Source organism: Equus asinus, chromosome 16 (assembly GCF_041296235.1).
Source record: "Equus asinus isolate D_3611 breed Donkey chromosome 16, EquAss-T2T_v2, whole genome shotgun sequence".
Classification (NCBI taxonomy): Eukaryota; Metazoa; Chordata; class Mammalia; order Perissodactyla; family Equidae; genus Equus; species Equus asinus.
This window is the reverse complement of record NC_091805.1, coordinates 7,886,403-7,906,716: the sequence shown is the minus strand read 5'-3', so window position 1 is coordinate 7,906,716 and position 20,314 is coordinate 7,886,403. Positions and strand designations below refer to the sequence as shown.

Below are 20,314 nucleotides of genomic sequence, written 5' to 3'. Positions count from 1 at the left end.
GAGGAAACCAATTCAAAACATAACCACACATAAACAAGAATAACAATAGACCATAAAACCTGAACACACAGATATGCCAATTGATATGCTCATTTCATGGGCACATCATCAAACAGGTCATGCTGGCATACACAGCACTAGAACATGGTTAGAGAAAAGAAACACGTCTATAACTATCAAATATCTCCAACTTCAAATTAAGAGATGTGAGAAGTGCCAAAGATTTAAAGCTTAGAAGTCATTAATGAATACTCTAGATAAGGTCAAAGTTGACAGACCCTTTCAAATTATACAAAGTGATTATATAAAACCCTTGCTTATATCAGAGAATAAACTACATGCATGCACCACTGTAGGATTACCCTATCTTGCAGGAAAAGTGATCAAAAATCCACCATCAGAGCACAGTCAATCTAGATTGCTTGCTCTGGTCCCAACTATTGAAGAATCAGACCCAGGAAACCCACTTCAGAGGAAAAATAATACCAGATTGAGCCAAAGAACAGGGCACAATGTGGAACTTCCACTGACCCTACAACCAGCCACCTCTGGCTCAATTGAAAGGTATAATGTCTTGCTTAAGCAAAAGCTTAGGTTGTTTACTAACAATCTAGATAAGAAAGATTAGAAGAAAGCAATCTGGGAGGCCGCAAGATCTCTAAACCACAGATATAGAAGGGATGGGAAAACTCTATTGAACTAATATTGCAGGCAGCCACAGAGATCAGAATTAGCACTAACCACACCAGAGAGTCTAAATTAAAAGGAAAAGTATTAATTAAAAAAACATAATGATGTATATAGCACTGGGGAAATTATAGCACCTGCCACTAATAAAGCCTACTGGGTGACTGAAGAAAAAGGCATATTATATCAAATTAAAGAAAATAACATGATGTCTCTATAAAATTTCAATAGTGGACACATTTTTGTACAGCATCAACACTAGATGCCTAATATTTAGCCTAGCATGATGCAGAGCAATTATGTTTGGAGTAACATTGGCAGTAATGGCCATAACAACTATAATTTTTTTTGAGCGGAAAGACAATAAGAAAGAATTAGATATTTATATGGCACTATCTTTATTTTGCAGGCATAGATCCGCTATGCATCTTGAACCTTATAAATAACGGTAAGTGGGTCAGTATGGCATGCTGCCTAGTAGCCATACTATTTTGCTCATCGCTCAGTATTGGATACCATACTCACTGCAGGTACCTGTACTCCTCAGACATCTCCAGCAACAGCAGTTGTACCACCTTTCCAAATTGGAATGCCACCTTCTGGTCCAGATACAACTCCATTGTGTGTGACATCCTCCACTTCAACCTCCACAAGAATCAAAGAGGATCCTGAAAAATGCCTTCTTATAGACACAGACTCAGAGGATGAAGATTGGCCTGAACTACTAACTGCCTCTTGGTATTGTAACCCAGCGTATATACCAAGACAACCAGGTACTTTACCCTATTCTTTACCTTACAAAATATTACTAAATTCCCCTGTAGGGACGCCCCAGCAATGCAACTATAAACCAAACGTTATGGTGGCCCATTCCTAAGGTCACATAGTCAACTTTAAATTTTACAAACAACTTGCTCTTGAATAGAACATATGATATAACATACAGATATTACGAGTATAAAGCATGAGAATATTTTTCCTCTAGTGATGAGACAGAAACCAATATATGGACTGGGATGTACAATGAACAAGGCAGATATTAAACTCCACTAGCTAGGGAGCAGGAGTATGGTCATATCAGAGTAATAAACTTTATTATACTAGTAATATATCAAAAATTGCTGACTGGAGTAAAATCATGCTCCATTTATGGAACAGAACACATGAAAAATCAACAGATGACTGGTGGAAACCAAGACTGAGAAGCAAAATATTAAATTCAAAAAATTGGGGACAACTTGGAAAAACCATTAAAAAATTATAGAGATGAGTTTACCTCACGGAATAATAAATATGTAGTTCCAGCCATGTGTAATGATGATGCGTTAGGAATAGACATTGTCACAGCACATGCACATGAAGACAATTGGGTGACTATATCCTTAAATATAAATAGGTCAAAAATTGATCATTTACTATATCCCCAACTTACACTGTTTGATCCATATTCACCTATTAGAAAATTAACAATAGATCCATGGACAGTATGTCCAGACTTTAAAAGAACAGGGATACCTTGTAAAGCGTATGGAGAACACACAGGAAACAGCACATAACACATATCATTATCCTTGGGGGTATACATCAGGCTTCTATATCACATCACAGATTTCTACCCCAAGGATATGAAAACCTATGTTAATAAAACCTCTCATAGTCATATTAGAACCTACAATAGTAGCCTAGACCTTGAAATTTAATACATAAGACTTTCAAGCCAGATAGAGATCTCTTAGTTTTATCCTTCGTCGTTTATGCCCAATTTACAACCAATGTCCAGAACAGATTTGCTGAAAGGAAGAAAACCCTTACAATTCCTCCTTGGACCATTAGGAAGTTTGATTGCAGGAGCAATGCAGCTGCTTTTTCTCAATTCCAAATTGATCAAATTGCATTAGATTTTAAAAACTTTGAAACCAAACAATCTCAATTTAACATACATGCAATGGCAGCTTTGTCATCGCTGGATAGACAGATGGATAAAATTAGCAATATATTATAAAATATAAATGAATTTCACACGGAATAAATAGAGCAATGGAAATGCTACATAAAGCAGTTGAAGAAAATGCTAAAAATAACAAAATACTAAAAACCAACATAAAAGATGTTTCTTTAAGTGTAGATGGTCAATTATTGCAGTTAAGATTGGTTGATATCTGGAATATTCTTAGAACAGCTATAATCTTGAGGCAATACTGGTTGCCTGAGATAACAGACAACCCAACCAGAAGCAAAGTGGATGCCACACATCCTAATAGCTGTGATTTCTTGGGCAACTGTGAAATTAGAATATTGGCACTTAAAGGAGGAAACATGACATCAGATTACCACACTTCTGTGATTTCTCTATACCAAAAGAGAGAGTGGAGCCTACAGTCCACAGAAAGCCCACTATGACAGAAGGAAAACATGTTCCTAAGGATGTGTTAGTGGAATGAAATCAAAATGCTCTTATCATTGCTAGACCTTTAGATAAACCTATGGTACACGAACCCATGACTATGACCTCAAAGCCTCCTCAACCAGTTATATATAATACGTGAAATTGGACCGTAATAGTATACTCTCAACTAAACCTTACCCTAACCTATTAGAGTCAAGGGAAAAATAAGAAACACAACATGATGAGGTGTGTGAAAACAGAATAGGTAATGAATGTGACAAGAGAAGGAAAAAGATACTATTCGAGGTCAAAAAAAGATAAGGGAACTATTAAAATAACTGGAGAAATATTCCACACTGAACACCCTAGATTAATTTAATAAATGTAAATCATATATTAGAAAACTTAGGAGAAGTAAAAGAACATCTAGAAGATGAGACTAACAAAGTCAAAATAACTTTGCAGGAACTGAAAAGAGAACAAAAACATGCATTCCCTACCATAATGACAGCCTTAAATTCTGACGTAATGGCAACTGAGCATGTGTTTAACGATGCTGTGCAAGCTGTACCCCCTGGAGCTTTATAAAAATGGTTTTTACTTGGAAACACAATTGTGAAGGAAGCTTAACTGAGAGGTTTAAGAAACTTTATTTTAGGTCTTCTGGTGATTGGATATGGCATCATGTTAAAGAGCTCTTTGCTATACTTATATTGATAATATTAGCAATATGGTTCCTTAAACTAGTCAATAAGCTATGGTGTAAAAGAAGCCATGTCAAAAGAAAAAATACCCACAAAACATGATTCTTTGTGACTAAGATTGTAAGTGAGTTAGAATCACACGGTGGACTGATATTTTTGTGAACTTAGATTTGTACTGACACAAGAAATTTCAGATTTTCAAGTATATGGGGAAGCCATTCTGGTTTGAACCTGATTTGGCCTGAGTTTTATTTTAACCAGAGCTGCCTGACTTACAGCCTATCAAACCATACATTGTACATCTGCTTTAACCGTTACCCTAAAGTAAAGAATGTACTCTTTGAAGGTTAAAAAATTTCATGCCTCCCTTCCTTTTGACACCAGCACTCTTTAAAGATCAGACTGAATGCCTCCTTTCTGACAGTGCCAAGGCCATGTTGACTCACTGTGTACCTACTGATCTGCAACAAAATATCTCCCTGAACCCTTGAAGGAAGGTACCCCTATTATACTTGATGTTTTTCTGTTTGGAAACTGTATATAAGTGCGCTGAAAATGAGTTTTCTCCAGAGTGCTTTGCACTCCCAGCCTACAGTCCTCAGCTTGGCTTGAATAAAACTCCCTACTATAGGATGATTATTAATTATTCTCATCAATATTTCTTGATGACCATGAAGGGACTTCAGAGAAACCTACCTGAGACCACCTGGGTCCCACTTTGAACTGGCGCATGGTACCAGCACGGGCCCACTGTGATGACACCCCCGCCATTGCACCGGTTTCACTGCACTCTTCAGGTGCTTTGGTGGGTTCTCCTGAAATCTGAACCTCCTTATTTAAGTTGACAGTCCTGACTTTTATTTGAGCTGTTTTGGGTCTTAAGACTTAAACATCTTAAGGGTGTACCCATACTTTTCCTAGGTAAGAGGAACTTGGGGGGGGGAATTTGGAGAGAACTGGGTTGGCTGACCTTTTTACTTTGGCTTTTAATTGGAAAAGATTTATGTGTATAAAGTCTGAACAAATAACTGACAGCAAAATGAGAGACTGAATTTATTCAGCTCCGAAGAAAAGGGACACTTGCTCCTTCCAGCTGCAAGTCATTCTCAAGCAACTGAGAACCTAGTGGAAGTGTCTGAGGTCAATCCTTGTGATGTGCAGTGGTCCCACAGGGAACTCTATCATGAATGTTCACTTTAAATAGTTAATGGCTCCTCCAGGGACGCATGTATAAAGATTGGTCATCTGGTGCTCCAAACACCCATGGTAGTTTTAGACTACCAGGCAGCAGGAGAAGTCAAGACTCGGAAGAGACTGTTAACAGCCTTGTAGGAAGTGACACTCACAAGAAGCACGCTTATGACCCATTGCACTGCACTCAGGAATCCTTCAGACTTTATAGTAAAACAAAATAAAAGAAAATGGGAAATTGCTCTTCTAAAGCTGACCAGCTCCAGAATGGGCAGCCACCCACCAGAACTCTGGCTGGCTTTATGTACAATACATATGAAGCCTTTACCTGCAACTACTTAACAAAATGAGAAAATTTGACAAAAGATGATTTAAAATTACAGCGGCCATTTTGGGGCTCCTTTGAGCTTCCAAAACTTGTCTTTTTGCTCATGAGATTTGAGACTCATGGAATAGACAGATTAAATGCAATCTTTTATCTCTAAAGAGTCAAGCACACCAACCTCTAGCACACCTGCTCAAAAACTAATGGTTCTGCAAGGTGTCAATATTTACAAAGAACAGCAAAATCTTACTAAGCTTGTTTTGTGTCCTGAGAGCTTGGCTTGGTAACCGTCAGGTTGGCGGCCCCAAAATATGATCAGACAGAATGGTAAATTGCACCCAATTTGCAGCTAGGGTCCTACCAAATTACTACCAGCCTCAGGGGAGTTACAGTAGCCATTAGAAGGAATGCTCCAATTAGATATGATCATTTACAAAGTGCACTTAAGAGTAAAGATTTGAAAATTCCAAAACAGCCTTGTTAAACGTTGTGCTGCAAAAAGCTAATGAAAAATTAAATTATAAGAGGTACTTACGGGAAAACTCTATTAAGTTATGGCTTTACAGACACCCCCAGCAGGAGGGCCAAGTATGAGCCCTCCCAGAGTTAATGGGACTCAGAGATTTTCTTGGAAATTGCTATGTTATTCCCTTAAACAGTCAAGAGGAAACTAAAATTAAAATTTAATAGAGCTGTTTAATACTACCAGAAATATTTACTATTTGTCCTGGCTGAAACCTGATAATATATTTGAAAGAATTTAGCAACTTATAACCAGAAATTTGGCCAAATTGGAAGCTGACATTCAGACTCTGATAGGAATTTTTTTTTTTTTTATATGCAGGCCTTCTTCCCTATGTAAATTCCCATACGATAAAACTGTGTACCCAGAGGGAGAGAAACAAACTAAGAATAATGTAATTGGATGGGTGTGTCAGTCTTTTGATAAGCAACTAACCTCCCCTGTTTATCTCAAAAAACTTGTAACCTCTCTAGGAACTATTATCTAGCCCATCGTGCATTCCTAAGACTGAAGGAAAAAAGAGAGAAAGGAGCTTTTGGAGATGTAGACGGCCATGGAAGTACCCTTGCGCAAAAATCGAAAAAAAATTATTTAAAAAAGAAGGCTATAAAATCTTTGTTTACATCTGTCTATGTGTATATATATGTATTTTATAAATACGTGATATTTTTCTACCTCTGGAGAGTATTGTAAAGACTAGTTTATAAAAGAACTCTATTTAATTGGCTTAGAGTAAGCACTTATTATAAGTTATTTCTAAATGTAATAGAAACTAACTCAAATGTTTAACAAGTTAACAGGCTGCAAAATAACGTTTGGTAAATGAAAACTTATTTAAGTTTGTTGGTTTGATTAAAATAAGCAGATTTTCAGAGTTATCAGCATTGGATATGATGCAGACGTTTATTCACAAAATTTGTTGGCAAAAATAATAACTTACAAAGCTAGCTGATTTGGGCTAATGTCTCATGAAGTTTTTTAGGCAATTTAAACATAATTATTAGAAAAAGTAAACTAAATAGATGTAAGAAAGATAAAAATTTTTGGTGAAATTTTGAACAATAATTATGTTATGATATATGTACTTAAAATAACTTTGAAACATTTTGATAACTTGAAATCTTAGAATTTTGCTAAATTACACTGAATGATAAAAATTTGAGTATCTAGATCATTTCCAAATAAGATGAAAAATTAGAACTAATTACTAAAGATAGATTTATTTACCTTTGACTTCCTATTTCAGAGAAACTTGGAAAATACTTGGGTTTATTAATAAACATGTTTTGCGTCATGCTGAGAAATTTTCTATAAGAAAGCACGTTTCTAGACAGTATTTGCGGGTCTGCCAATCTACAGGGTGCTAATGTAAAAGAATAAGGAAAACATCTCTGTATACAAGAAAAGTAAGATGTATGTTTCCAGTAAAGAAGGCATAAGGAATGATGATATTTTTGTTTTTTTAAGAAAGGTAAATTTGTTTGAACATCAAAAAGAAGGTTTTGCCAGCACAAAAATTAGAATTTGGTTTTCTTTCTCTTAAAATGATAATTTTCTTGGACTTTTAGTCTGCTCTTGATAAAGAGATTATGAAAGGTTTTTCTTTACTTTTGACTAGTCACCAAAAAGGCAGGGATTTTATGTTTTATCAAAATAAAATTCCTGTGTTGTTTTTATTAGGTCTCTCATCACTAGAGCTAAGATTTTTCTTACAACTATTTAAATTTCTGTATTTGCCTGAAAATCACCATGGGTAAAGAGATAACTGTGTTTCGTTTTACTGTGACCTATGATCCTATTTGACCAAGTGTTCTCAAACTTTTTGATATTTTTGACAAACTTCCGAAAATTCAAATTCAAAATAAAGTCTTTCTTTTGACCTAAAAATAACTGAGAATTTCTGACAGATTCCTAGGACTTCTCAAAGAATTTGTTCTCTCTTCCTATTAAGAGGTAGACACCAAACAGATTAGGTTTATTTGGTGTATTAAATCTTATGGTAAGCATTGTCAAATAAGTGATAATAAACTTTCTCAGGTTATATTGTGTAGGTAAATGTTATTAATATAGCTTTTCTAAAAATTATATAAAATTCCTAAAAATATGATATGTCCTGGCATAATTCTAGTCATTATCTTAAAATGTGTACTATAGAAATAACTTAGGGGCTGGCCCCGTGGCCGAGTGGTTAAGTTCGTGCGCTCCGCTGCAGGCGGCCCAGTGTTTCGTCGGTTTGAATCCTGGGCGCGGACATGGCACTGCTCGTCAGACCACGCTGAGGCAGCGTCCCACATGCCACAACTAGAGGAACCCACAACGAAGAATACACAACTATGTAGCGGGGGGCTTTGGGGAGAAAAAGGAAAAAATAAAATCTTTAAAAAAAAAAAAAAGAAATAACTTAATTTCCTTGTCAATTACATTGTAATCAGATCTTTAACCATGTTGTTTTAAATCTTTTGTCATTTACAGACAGTTATGGTTTTACTCTAATGCTTTTGCAAATATGTCTCACCTTCAGAGAGATTTGTGGAAAGACATTGACACTTACTCCAGAATACAGGTTTCTGATGAACTTTCAGATCCTAAAACTGAACTGGGTAAGAAATTACAGAACTCTAACAGAGAAACTCATGGCTTCATAAAACTGCCAACAAAAGATCAAGATCAAATATTAATTACATAGGACTACAGGATCCATGGAGAATGCTCTAACGTTTTGTTTATCCAAATTTAAAGGAATCTTTTCTCTTAAGGTATAAACAATTTGGTAAACTATACCTTTATGAACAAAGATGAGACATTTACTTTTTCTCCCTACCTGATACCTCCAGAATTCAGAAACTCTCAGTGAGTATTCTTATTTTCACTTATGCAAATAATCAGGCCGATTTTGATATATATGAACCAGTTTTACTGTGATTATCTTTGATAAAAATGAGGGTAATTGTGGAGAGAAAAATTATGTTGCACTTTTGTAGATGTTGGATTCTAGTGCTGTTAATTTTCTTTGAGGTTTTGTTATATACCTATAGACTGGATTCCCTGGCCTAAGGTATTGCCTTTGGTCTCATCAATTGCTTGCAGTGCCGCCTTTGGAAAACATGAACTGACCCCACATGGGATGGTCACTGGCAGATCAATGTCTGTTGGTACGCAACCTTCTGCTGATCTTTTGTTGTCTTATGCTAGTATGACCACCTACTGTAAGTCTCTAATGTCTTATATGCAAGCCCATCCTTAACAGGGTAAAGAAGCTTTTCTGGATTCCAATTTAATGGCTTGGTAACTGGGTATTCTGGAAGTGACATCAGAAGTCAGCCCTCGAGCCCCATTGGAAAGGACCTTACCAAGTACTCCTAACCACTGACACTGATGCAGAACTAGAAGGCATTTAACCTTGGAGATACATTTCACAGCTAAATAAGTCTCCAACTGACATCTGGTCCTATACAAATGCTGGAGACCTCCAAATCATACTGACACGGAAGAGAAGCCGCTGGCATCTGTGGCAGACAGTTCCTCTCAAGACTCAGGAACAAGTCTATATTCTTACTTTTCATACATTTTATTATATCTGCTTCTTTGGGCAATATTGGACTCACTTGTCTAACCCCTTCTCCCTCTCTATTAAATCCAAAAGAAACATCATGGCTGCCTGAAAATCTAAGTAATATAACCCGAAACACAATCTTAATGTTATATTATGATGATGACTTAGATAAAATCTTTGCGACTCCTTGGACATACCCTAATGTTCCCTTGGCATTTGGGACTTATTTTCTGGGATATGTATATTACAAGATGCCATTATTAGGAAAAGTTTACAAGATAAGTCTGTCATACTTTTTGACTTGTATTGTAATCAAAGTACTTTTTATCATAACTTTACTGCTATATGGTGCAATACTGGCTTTGCTAGTCAAATAGAAATAAGTAATAAGACTTATACTAATGTTAATATTGATGATCAAATGTTTTGGGAAATAGAACAACTTCCACGACAAGATGTAATTTCAATGGAACCTAACTGGCCTGAAAAATCATTGCAAGTGGCAACTGAAGAGCTTATTATCATATTAAACCATTAAACCATTTTCCCAAACTTATCATAAAGTACACGCAAGTTGATAAAGGAGACAGGCAAATAGTTAAATTAGTGCAAAACTAGGAAGATACCTGTAATGGATTTCTGGCTTCTTTTCTTGTCTCTTTAAATCCATGCCTACTCCTCACTGGCTACTTCAAATATTATTGATTGGTTTCTTATTATTGTTACTATATCTGTTCCACAAATGTTATAAACAACATGATCACAAAAGGTCACACAAAAGCACACATACAATGTTTGCATGGCAATTTGACTTAATTGAAAATATGTATAAGCTATAAAATTACTTCCCCTGTCAGTGCGTACCTCTACAACTGTCAGTTATATTTGGCCATTTCTCGCCAACATAGATAACTGGGAAGGTCCGTTAAAACAAAGTCCACCTCCAAGGGACATGATGGACCCAGGGCAGGAAGCAACCACCCTGGCATTGGGGGATGATACTTTGATGATCAATGCTTTCTTTCTCTTTTTTTTTGTGAGGAAGATTGGCCCTGAGCTAACATCTGTTGCCAATCTTCCTCCTTTTGCTTGAGGATGATTGTCACTGAGCTGCTGCAGCATGGCTTGACGAGCAGTGCTAGGTCCACGCCCAGGATCCCAACCTGCGAACCCTGGGCCACTGAAGTAGAGTTTGTGAACTTAACCACTATGCCACTGGGCCAGCCCCTGATTATCAGTGCCTTCTATCAAAAGATTATTGATCAAATGGGGAAAATGATGGAAGAAATTTTATATTTTCCGGTATATGAGGAAGCCATTCTGATTTGAAGCTGCTTTGGCCTGAGTTTTATTTTAACCAGAATGGCTTGACTTACGGCCTGTCAAATATACACTGTACACCTGCTTTAAGGATTACTCTAAAGAACGTACTCTCTGAAGATTAAGAAAATTCATGTCCCCCTTCCATTTGATGACAGAACTCTTTAAAGATAAGATCAAATGCCTCCTTTCCCACAGCACCAAGGCCACATTGACTCACCGTGTGTGCTGATCTGTAACAGAATATCTCCTTGAACTCTTGAAGGAATGTACCCCTGTCATACTTGGTGTATGTCTCTCTGGAAATGGTACATAACTGTGCTGAAAATCATTCTTCCCCAGAGTGCTTTGCACTCCCAGGCTATAGTCCTCAGCTTGGCTTGAATTAATTCTCTACTATAGAATGATTATTGATTATTTGTGTCAACAGTACAAGGCATTAGGTCCTCAGGATTAATTAGTGTGTGAGTGATTTGCAATCACAGGGTAGATTGTTGTGTATTGGTTTGACATGATTTCAAATCCACTTGTTAATGACTGAGGTGAAGTTGTTTTAATGCACTTGTTTATGACAAAGACAAAAATAAAGTTGTTGTTTGGATATAAGAATGAAGTAAGTTGTGTGAGGATGTCAACATCTCATCTGTTGTCATTGATAAGAACTCAGTAGCTCAGCTGATGACCAACACTGCTGGGGGCTGATCAGTAAGAACACGTGGAGAAGCAACTATGGCAAGGAGACATCAGATTCTAAACACTCAGAGTCTGTGAGGACTATCTGAGAATTTCGGTCAAAAAGTGGGCAAGGCACCACTTTGCTGACCTAAATAAAGTCTTTGAAGACCTTGAGGCATTAGCTCCTACCGTGGTAAGTCAACTCTTTTATCAGTAGTGGTGACAAACTGTGCGGAGGCCCCCTGAAGGAGATCAGCCTGTCTGCCAACACTCCACAGTCGTTCCCTAGCAATGTGCCCTAGCAACAGGGGACTTTTTACTTTTGTTTTGCACTGGCAGCTGGATGTCAGCTCTCGGTTGGTCAAGCCATCTCTCAAGAGTGCCTACTCATATAAAAAGGCACACGTTGATTAAATTAAGACTTTTTTCCTTTCATCACCTCTTGCCTGGAACAATAGTGTGATTAATCTATCATTGGTTTGGAGTATGTTATGTTATTTCTTGATCAGCTTATTAAGAGACATTATCCTGTATGCTATTGGCTTGTGAAACTATTATAAATCCCATGGTGACCCTATGTTAAATAAACTATTGGCAAAGACGGTCTCAGTCTCCGGCAATAATTTTGCCCCCTAAAACAAAACACCATTCAAGTAATTTTATTTACTCTTTCCATATTCTTAAGTCCTTTTTTATCCACTCATCCAAACATGGCATGTTGTTATTCTTGAACCTCCCTTTTTGTTTCTTGAAATGTCAGTGAGTACTGATAAATGGAAAGCTCCTGCTTTGTGTATAGATTGCATTTGATATCACCTTGAAATTTTGAAATGTAACCTTCAAAAATGAATGTAATTTCATTCTGTTTCTTAAAGCATGATTATATTATAATTTCTGCTAATGGTTTATGAGAGGAATTAATAGGTTTATATAGTGGTTAAATATGTCATAAGGCATAGGGAGATTTAGGGCTCTAAAGATAAGACCTGAGCAAAGATATAATATTTAAACTTATCTTTCTGACCAAAATCATCTCATTCTTGACAGAAAATTAGCTTCCTAAAATTCATAGTTACCATTTTTCTTCCTAATTATATTTATTACGTGATATAGTTAACACAAGTACTATTAAGTATAAATTTAAAATTACAAGACTCTTGGTCATTATAGAGTGAAATTCCCAGAACACTACTGAATTCTATATACTTAAGCATAGCAAAATAACATAGTATCTACTTGCTAGTTATTCCTGTCTCTGCAGACTTCTAGGTTGTGACCACTTTGACTTGCATTTTTTTCATGTAGCGGGCTCCTTTAAAAAAAAAAAGAAAGTTTAAAAAATTTTAATTAACTGTACTTATAAATTGATAGATGCATCTAAATGAACATAATAAGCAAGATTGGAATGTGAAGAGCTTAATCAGATGCTTTTCTAATTGTCACGTTACACATCCTATCAGAATAATTCCACAAACACTACCACATTAAGTATTTGAGCCGTGACTATATAAATTCAGTGTGGAACAAAAGGATGATGCTATTGTCCAATATTCCTTCTTAAAATAACACTTCAATAGCTTCAAGGGAAATTCTTTGTATAGTGATTTTCTTCCTTGTCTGTTTTATTCCTAATAATTAAATAATAAATGTGAAATGTATTTATTTCCCCTTGCTTTTAAAAATTATAAAAACAGAATTTCTTTTAAAAATATTTTATAATTTAGATTCTTGCAGGTCAGAGTTGCCTTTTCCTCTAATTATTCCAAATGAATAAAGTTTTATGTTCTCACTATTCCACCTTAAACACTGATTTGGTAATTCCCAGTGATCATTAAAACAAAGTGCTCTGACACTGGCAATTATTACATAGTCATATAGTCATAGCTTAATGTGTTCAATATATTATAATCACAATAATTGAGCCTAAGATACCCATATGCATTTGTAATAATCAAATTTATTTCAGAAAAGTGACTTTCATGAGATTAATGCAGATATACACATTTATTTAGTATTGCAGTTTGCACTCTATACGTTTATAATCCATGGTTGACATGGGAAATAAAGAAGAAACCAATAGTCTGAAATTGTTTGTTTGAATACTTAATGTAAAGCCCTTATGATTATAAAATCCAAGACTCTCTATATAATTATTAAATGTGTAAGTCAGGACTACAAGGAGCCTCCATTTATTAGTGGAAGAGAGAAGCATCTTGTCCACCCAGAGTCAGGCAGAGCCTGGTGTATTTCAGGAGTCACACGGGAAGCTTTGTTGTTATTAATTAGTGCAATTTTCAAATGAAAAATTTACAAAGGGGAGAGAAAGGACTGAGAAAATATTCAAGATCTGCTTAATAAAGCCAATTGTACATAGTAAGACTTAGATACTAAAAAACCTCTTCTTGAAATTAGCACTCGAAAGGCTATTTTGGAAAATAAAAACCATAGTGAAAATATATAAATAGCAGTTAAAATGCTGGAGATTATGTTTATCTAATTGAAGTAATTCTTTACTTGTAGAAAAAACACAGTCTTAGAATAAATAAAGCTTAGCAAACTGTGTTTAGGTCATGTAATTTTCTGATTACAATATTAAAACAGAAATTTACAAATTTTTATAGTTATGATTATTCTTAATGTTTTTCTTTTAACTTTTATGCACCATAACAGTGTTACAGTATGACGTGCTTTCAGTCTGCAGTATATTATCCTGAATTTTGTACAAATACAAAGATATATCTAATTAAATACCTTAACACACTCTAGGTCTACAGATTAGAAAACTAGAATCACCTATTTTAATTTCTTTATCTGTAAAATGGTAATAATAATTAACCTTAAGCATCTCATAAATAGTTTTTTAAAAAATAATGTAAACTAAATTCTTAACAGCTAAGCACTCACCTTAGGAAAAAGAAATTTACTATTATTTTGTTTCATTATAACAAGTGAAATTATAAGACTAAAATATATTATTCCAGTACCCAAGAAAGTGATATATACTTAAAAATAAATTATTATATTCTTGTTTTCTGCTCTCGTGTTGCTATTTTTTGAAAATAAAACTTGCCCCTCCACTTTCAGGCAGATTCACCATTCAATAGAATGAAAGGAATACATGTCTGAATTTAATTATTATTATTATAGTTACATTGTTATTTTTTTATTATTATGCTATACAATACTGTACCATGGTATAATACATTATACTATTATAAAAATAGTTATATATTAAGTTATATATTAAAATTATATTATTATATTATATAGTTATGTTATTTAAGGATGGGTAGACGTGCTTTTGTTCTTTGCAAATCACTGTAATTGGGCCCTGCCATGGCTAATGTGACTTGCACACTCTTCAGAGAAGGGAGATAATGTTAGGAAGACACACACTCTTTTAAACACAGTATTTTATTTTTCTTTTACAAGAGATCTAATATACCTGGTTACAGGTGACATCGCATTTTCAAGGCCAATGTTGAAGAGGAAAAGAAGAACCTTTTGTTTATAAAGGAGACCAGCATACCAGTCTTGATAGTTCCCTTTTACTAAACAACTAAAATAAGATGCTCAAAGGAAAACAAATTTTCAAGTGTTGTCTTCAGTGCCATCACTGTACTGGTTGGTCCAGGGTATGCTTGGCTAAGTGCCCGAGCCTCCAGGTTAAAGTCCATTTTAAAAGACTTAGTGAGAGGGCTTATATATGGAAGCATTATTTGAAAGCCTTTAGAAAGTTCCTTCCTTTGGGCTATACTCCTTGTGTGGTATTTTTGGTTTCTACTTTTTTAGTCAAAATTCTTAAAATATAACCTCCTCACTATTGTATTGTGCCTTAATTGTATGCAAACGGTGACTTTAAAAAAAATCCCATCCATCTTACGCATTAGATGATGCTAATTCTCACTAGCTTGCTGCTCCTACTTGCAGGCCTGTTTTTCCCGCACTTCCCATACCCTTCCATGGCCTGAGTTGCATTTAACCCAGTTTAGCCAGCCCCTCTGACCTGCTACTCAGAAATAGAAAGTACATATGAAAAGTCCTTAAGGTATAGCTCTTACTTCAACCACGGTCTCGCAGGGCCAGGGACTTGTTCAGTTGGGCTTCTAACCAGTGTTTATCATGCTGCAGACACTGCCTATTTGACAAGTGTTAGTACAGCACTTGAGCTATGCCTGCACAGTAAATAGGCCAGATCTGCCGCCAAGCACTACAACTGCCAGTTTCACATCTCAATTCTATTTAAATGGGATTGCCCAATGCAAGTGTTTAACTGTTCGTTAAAATTAACCCTTCCCAATCCAGAGGATTCAGTGGGCCCTCTTGATAACACTAAACTTTTAGGTTTAGTTTTCCGACTAGCACTGCATAAATGAAAACTTCAGAGGGTTTGAAATGTCAAGAATGCTCTGAGATAGATATTGACTTGGCTAAGAACTTGAACTGTCTCATGGTTAAAGTTCTCTTGGTGTTTTTGTGATATGATTACTAATACTCATTGGGTATTTAATGCCAACAATGTTCTCAAAGCTGATGAAGCACAGGCACTATATATCAAAAAAATACGATAATACTAACCCAAGCAAGAAGTATAGTAGAGAACATACTTAGGTGAATCATAAGCTTGAAAGGAATTTTAAATAGCAATAGTCTGTTCATTATTTCAGGAGGAATTTCATCACAGCCATTCTTAGCAAGTGAGAATCTACTATGTTTTGAAAGCCACCAGTATCTTCAGAAAATTCATTAGGGTCTGTTGTCATATCTTGCAGGTATCAGCCTGTAAGAATCAGAGTCAGAGGGCCTTCCAGAAAGCACGAGACCATACATTCAGTGCCGGCTTTGTGAGATCTGAGTGGAACAAAGGATGTCTTGGCAGTAGCACTGTAAATCATTTGGATTTAAAGGCAGAGTTTTAAAGTCCACATACAAAGGACCTTCAGAAGATAGAGGGCAAAACAGAATTCCCAGTATGAGACTAAGGCCTTTTGAGTATCCAGCCTGTGGGCTCTGGGATAAATTATGAATAAGCCCCCTAGAAAAGCTTATCATTGAGGAACCGAGATCCAAAACAGATTTCAATATAATCCGAGACATGATACGACAGGAGTGTTCACACTGTGCTGTGGGAACCTGGAGGAGGGGCACTCAGCACAATCTGGGGGTTCGTGGAAGGCTTCTGACTCAAGGATCAGTCAGAACCTTGGACGCCCCAAGCATTTTATACATTTTATTAAATTTTAATTGAATTTCAATCAACAAAGCCAAGATTCCTTAAGTTCCTTCTATGCATATGTTTTACCTTAAGGCCAGTAAAAAGAAAAAAATGACAGAGTCTTGTGAATCGTTATAAGTCTTTTGTTGTTCCTTTTACACTTATTCTCCTCTCCAAATTCCTTAAACTCTACTAGGAGAAGGAATAGGCAAGTACAGAACCGCTTGGCCTGGATGGTGCTGTCAAGACAAGGAACCCTGTAGCTGCATGGAGGACTCTGGGCTAGATGGGACCGCCCCTTCTGCCCTCTCTGCTCCAGGTCTCATGTCCTGACCTTTTTTTAGATCATATTTTCTTAAGAAATGAAGCTGAAAGTCTTGCTTCATAAATCCACATACATATTTGCATACATCAAGAATTTTTCCTCAGTATGCTCCCAAACAATAATTCAAACACAATATTTCTTATGTATTTTTCAAATAGAAGTGAAGTCATAAACTAAGAGAGGCCCTGAGAAAGTACATCTTTTCTAGAAAACAACTCCCTATCATAGAGATTACTTCTCCCATCTTTAAAATGATTCTGTTAGGTGTGTATCATTATTCTCTCTTCACAGATGAGAAAACTGACTTTGGAGTCAGTGCATTGTTGGAATTGCTCGTGCATTCCTTGAACAAGTGAAGAGCTTCTATTTTCCAGGCACAATGGTACCACAGACACATCTTGCCATCAGAGACCTCACAGTCTCAGTAGAAACAAAGCTGTGCGTCTACCATACCATTTTCTTTTCCCGGATACACAAGAAAACTGGATTTCTCTGCCCCTCCATCTCCCACTGCAGCTAGATTGGGGCCATGTGACCAAGTTTTGGCCAAGAGTGAGTGAAAGCAATAGAAGCCACTTCTAGGCTTGGCCCTGGAAAAAATCATCTCATCTGATCTTTCGTTCCTTTCTTCCCGTGGGTGGGCTACACAGACTGAGCTGAAATAGCTACAAAGGAGGGCCTCCCAACCTGCATTGAACTGCAACATGAGGGAGAAATAAACTTTTATGGAGTTAAACTGCTGAGATTTTGGGTTTGATTTGTTACCATAGTATAGTCTATTCTTTCTTTCTTGTCTAATACAAATTTTCATGGGTGAGACAGACACTAGACAATTGAAAACAAAACCCAAAACTGCTTGGAGGGGAACATACTGAGTACTCTGAACTGAAAGAGCAAAAGAGACCTCTTGTTGTGGATTAGATCATGGTTCAGGAATATTCTCCTCCTACCTCCCATATTTCTATGGGAGGAATACACCATTAATGTTGGGTTTGGCTCTGTGACTAGCTTTAGCCAAGAGAAGTAAAGATGGACCAGTTCTGAGCCTAGGCCTTAAAAGGCCTTATGTGTTTCTGTTCATACTGTTACAATTCTGTCATGTATAAGGACTATGAAATGACCAAGTCCAGATTAGCCCACTGGTCCTAGGTGGAAAACAAGAGGAACACAAAGCAGAGTTGTTCAGCAGAGGCAGTCTAGATCAGCTGAGCTCCAGACATGAAGAAGCCCACGAGAGATCAGCAGAGACACCGAGTGAGACCCAGCCTGGCTCAACAGACCCCTGACCAACCCTCAAATATTTGGGCTAAATAAATGCTCATTATTGCATGCCACTGAGATTTTTATTGTTGTTTGTTATGTAGCATTATTGTAGTGATAGCTACCTGATACATCTTCTCAGATAAGGGGATCAGGGAAGACCTCACAGAGAAGGTAACATGTAAGCAGCCACCTAAGGAATGAGAGAGAGCTATCTAGCTACGCAGCTGATAAGAAAATTCCAGGGAGAAAGATTAGCCTGCAAAAAGACACTAAGGGGGCCAGCCTCATGGCCTAGTGGTTAAGTTCTGTGTGCTTGCTTCGGGGGCCTGGGTTCAGCTCCTAGGCGTGGACCTACAGCACTCGTCAGTGCTCATGCTGTGGTGGCAACTCACACACAAAATAAAGGAAGATGGGCACAGATGTTAGCTCAGGGTAAATCTTCCTCAGCAGAAAAACAAAACAAAACAAAAATGACACTTAGGTATGCAGCATCCTTTGAGGAGATAAATAATGGCCAGTATGCCTGAGTCTAATCAGCACGAAGAACAAGAACCAAAAATAGATTGAAGAGAAGAGGTGATGGGTCAGACCTTGTAACCCCGGTAGGAAATTAATTTTTTAAATTTCCAAGAGCCAGTAGACCCTTCAGATTATCTGTTTAAGGCCAGCTTCGATGTGAAAAATGAGTTGGAAGAGAGGACAAGGAATACTTGACTTGAAAATGCACTTATATAGTAAGCTCATTGTTTTTACCTTGATTTTACGCATTGTGTGTGTGTGTGTAATGGCTCTGAGAGTGCTGTTGGAGATCAGAAGCTCTTCCACCTTCGCCTGGCTACTTGGTACGCCAGGTAAGACAGATAAGAGCAGGAGGCCTGGGAACTCTAACCAATTTCACAGAACGCTTTGCTGATCTCTCAGTCTACTTTATTGGCCTGATAGTGTATATAATTTCCTTTACCCACGGGTATCTTTATGGTGCCACTACCCTCTTATACCACTCCATAGACCCACGTGGTCCAGCAGAGTACATAATGTGCAGTGACGGTACAAAAGATTCATAAACGGGACACTGTAACTGAATTTCAGTGGCATCTCACCTTGGCCTGTCTGGGTCTTCATTGCTTTTTGTCAGTTCCACAGCAGCAGTCTGCTTCCTCATTGGTCTCTGGGACTCTAACATTAGCTACCTCCATGACTACAAGACAGTCAGAGAGGACTTCCTAAAACATTTCATCATGCATATTTGACTTAGGGAAACAAGGGCAAGGAAAAGGAGAACCAACATTTACTCAGTGCATGTTTTATTCCAGATACTGTCCCAGGTGATTAGAGATGATATTTCTCTCAGGTTGGCTTCCCCCTGCAGCAGATTCTGCCTAAGATACAGATTGGAGAAGAAATATTCTATTTGGGAGGCAATCCTAGGACACACCAGTAGAAGGGTAAAGAAGGCAAGGAAGGCAGAAATGGGCATGTGATGAAGAGATTACCACTCCGGACAATGAAGGCCCTGTCGCGTAGATACACCTGAGGGTGAGCCATCAGCCAGGTGAGGGAGGTGGGCTGGTCATTCTCGCACACAGTCTGTCAATGACTGAAGCTGCACCTGGGGGCACTAACTCCTCTGTACTTCAGGGTGCCCTGAACACAAACTGAAACAACATTCTCAAGAGAATTCCACAGTGCTTGCACTCAAATGCCATGGGTACATAGTAGGATGTTAGGTCAAGAGGACATAGGAGGTCCCCCAACAGCTATAGAACCTTTTTCTCATTTACTCCTCATTAATGTCACTGGTTTAGAGGGGCTTCCCTGACCACTTAATTTAAAGACACATACCCCAGTTCTTTATCATTTGTTCCTGTATTCTGAGCCCTTACCACAATCATCCACTGTTAACTTGCTTCTTTCATCGTATATTTTCTGAATTTGTCCCTAGACAGTGAGTATAAGGAGGTCAAGAACTGAGTTTGTTTTGTTCAACAATGACTAGTACAAAGTAGGAACCTGATATCTGTTGAATCAATTATTGAATGACAGCCCTGTGAGGTAGGTAGTGTGGTCTTCATTACTGGATGGGAATACCAAGCTCATGTTGGTGATGATGGGATTCCAATCCAGGATGGTCTGACATAAAATCCCAT

The 20,314-nt window shown here is 37.1% G+C and overlaps 1 protein-coding gene across 6 annotated transcripts in view; it reads right to left on the bottom strand.

The window, feature by feature from the left end:
- LRRC7 (leucine rich repeat containing 7) overlaps positions 1-20,314 on the bottom strand; it is a 499,243-nt gene that overhangs the window by 348,986 nt on the left and 129,943 nt on the right. Inside the window, exon 3 of one of the 6 annotated variants that reach the window (XM_070486578.1) lies at positions 12,601-12,676. The exons of the other annotated variants lie outside the window; for them this stretch is intronic. Within the exon in view, the coding sequence (XP_070342679.1) occupies position 12,601 (1 nt within the window). The 5' untranslated portion in view covers positions 12,602-12,676. The remainder of the gene's footprint in view (positions 1-12,600; positions 12,677-20,314) is intronic. 6 annotated transcript variants of the gene reach the window in all.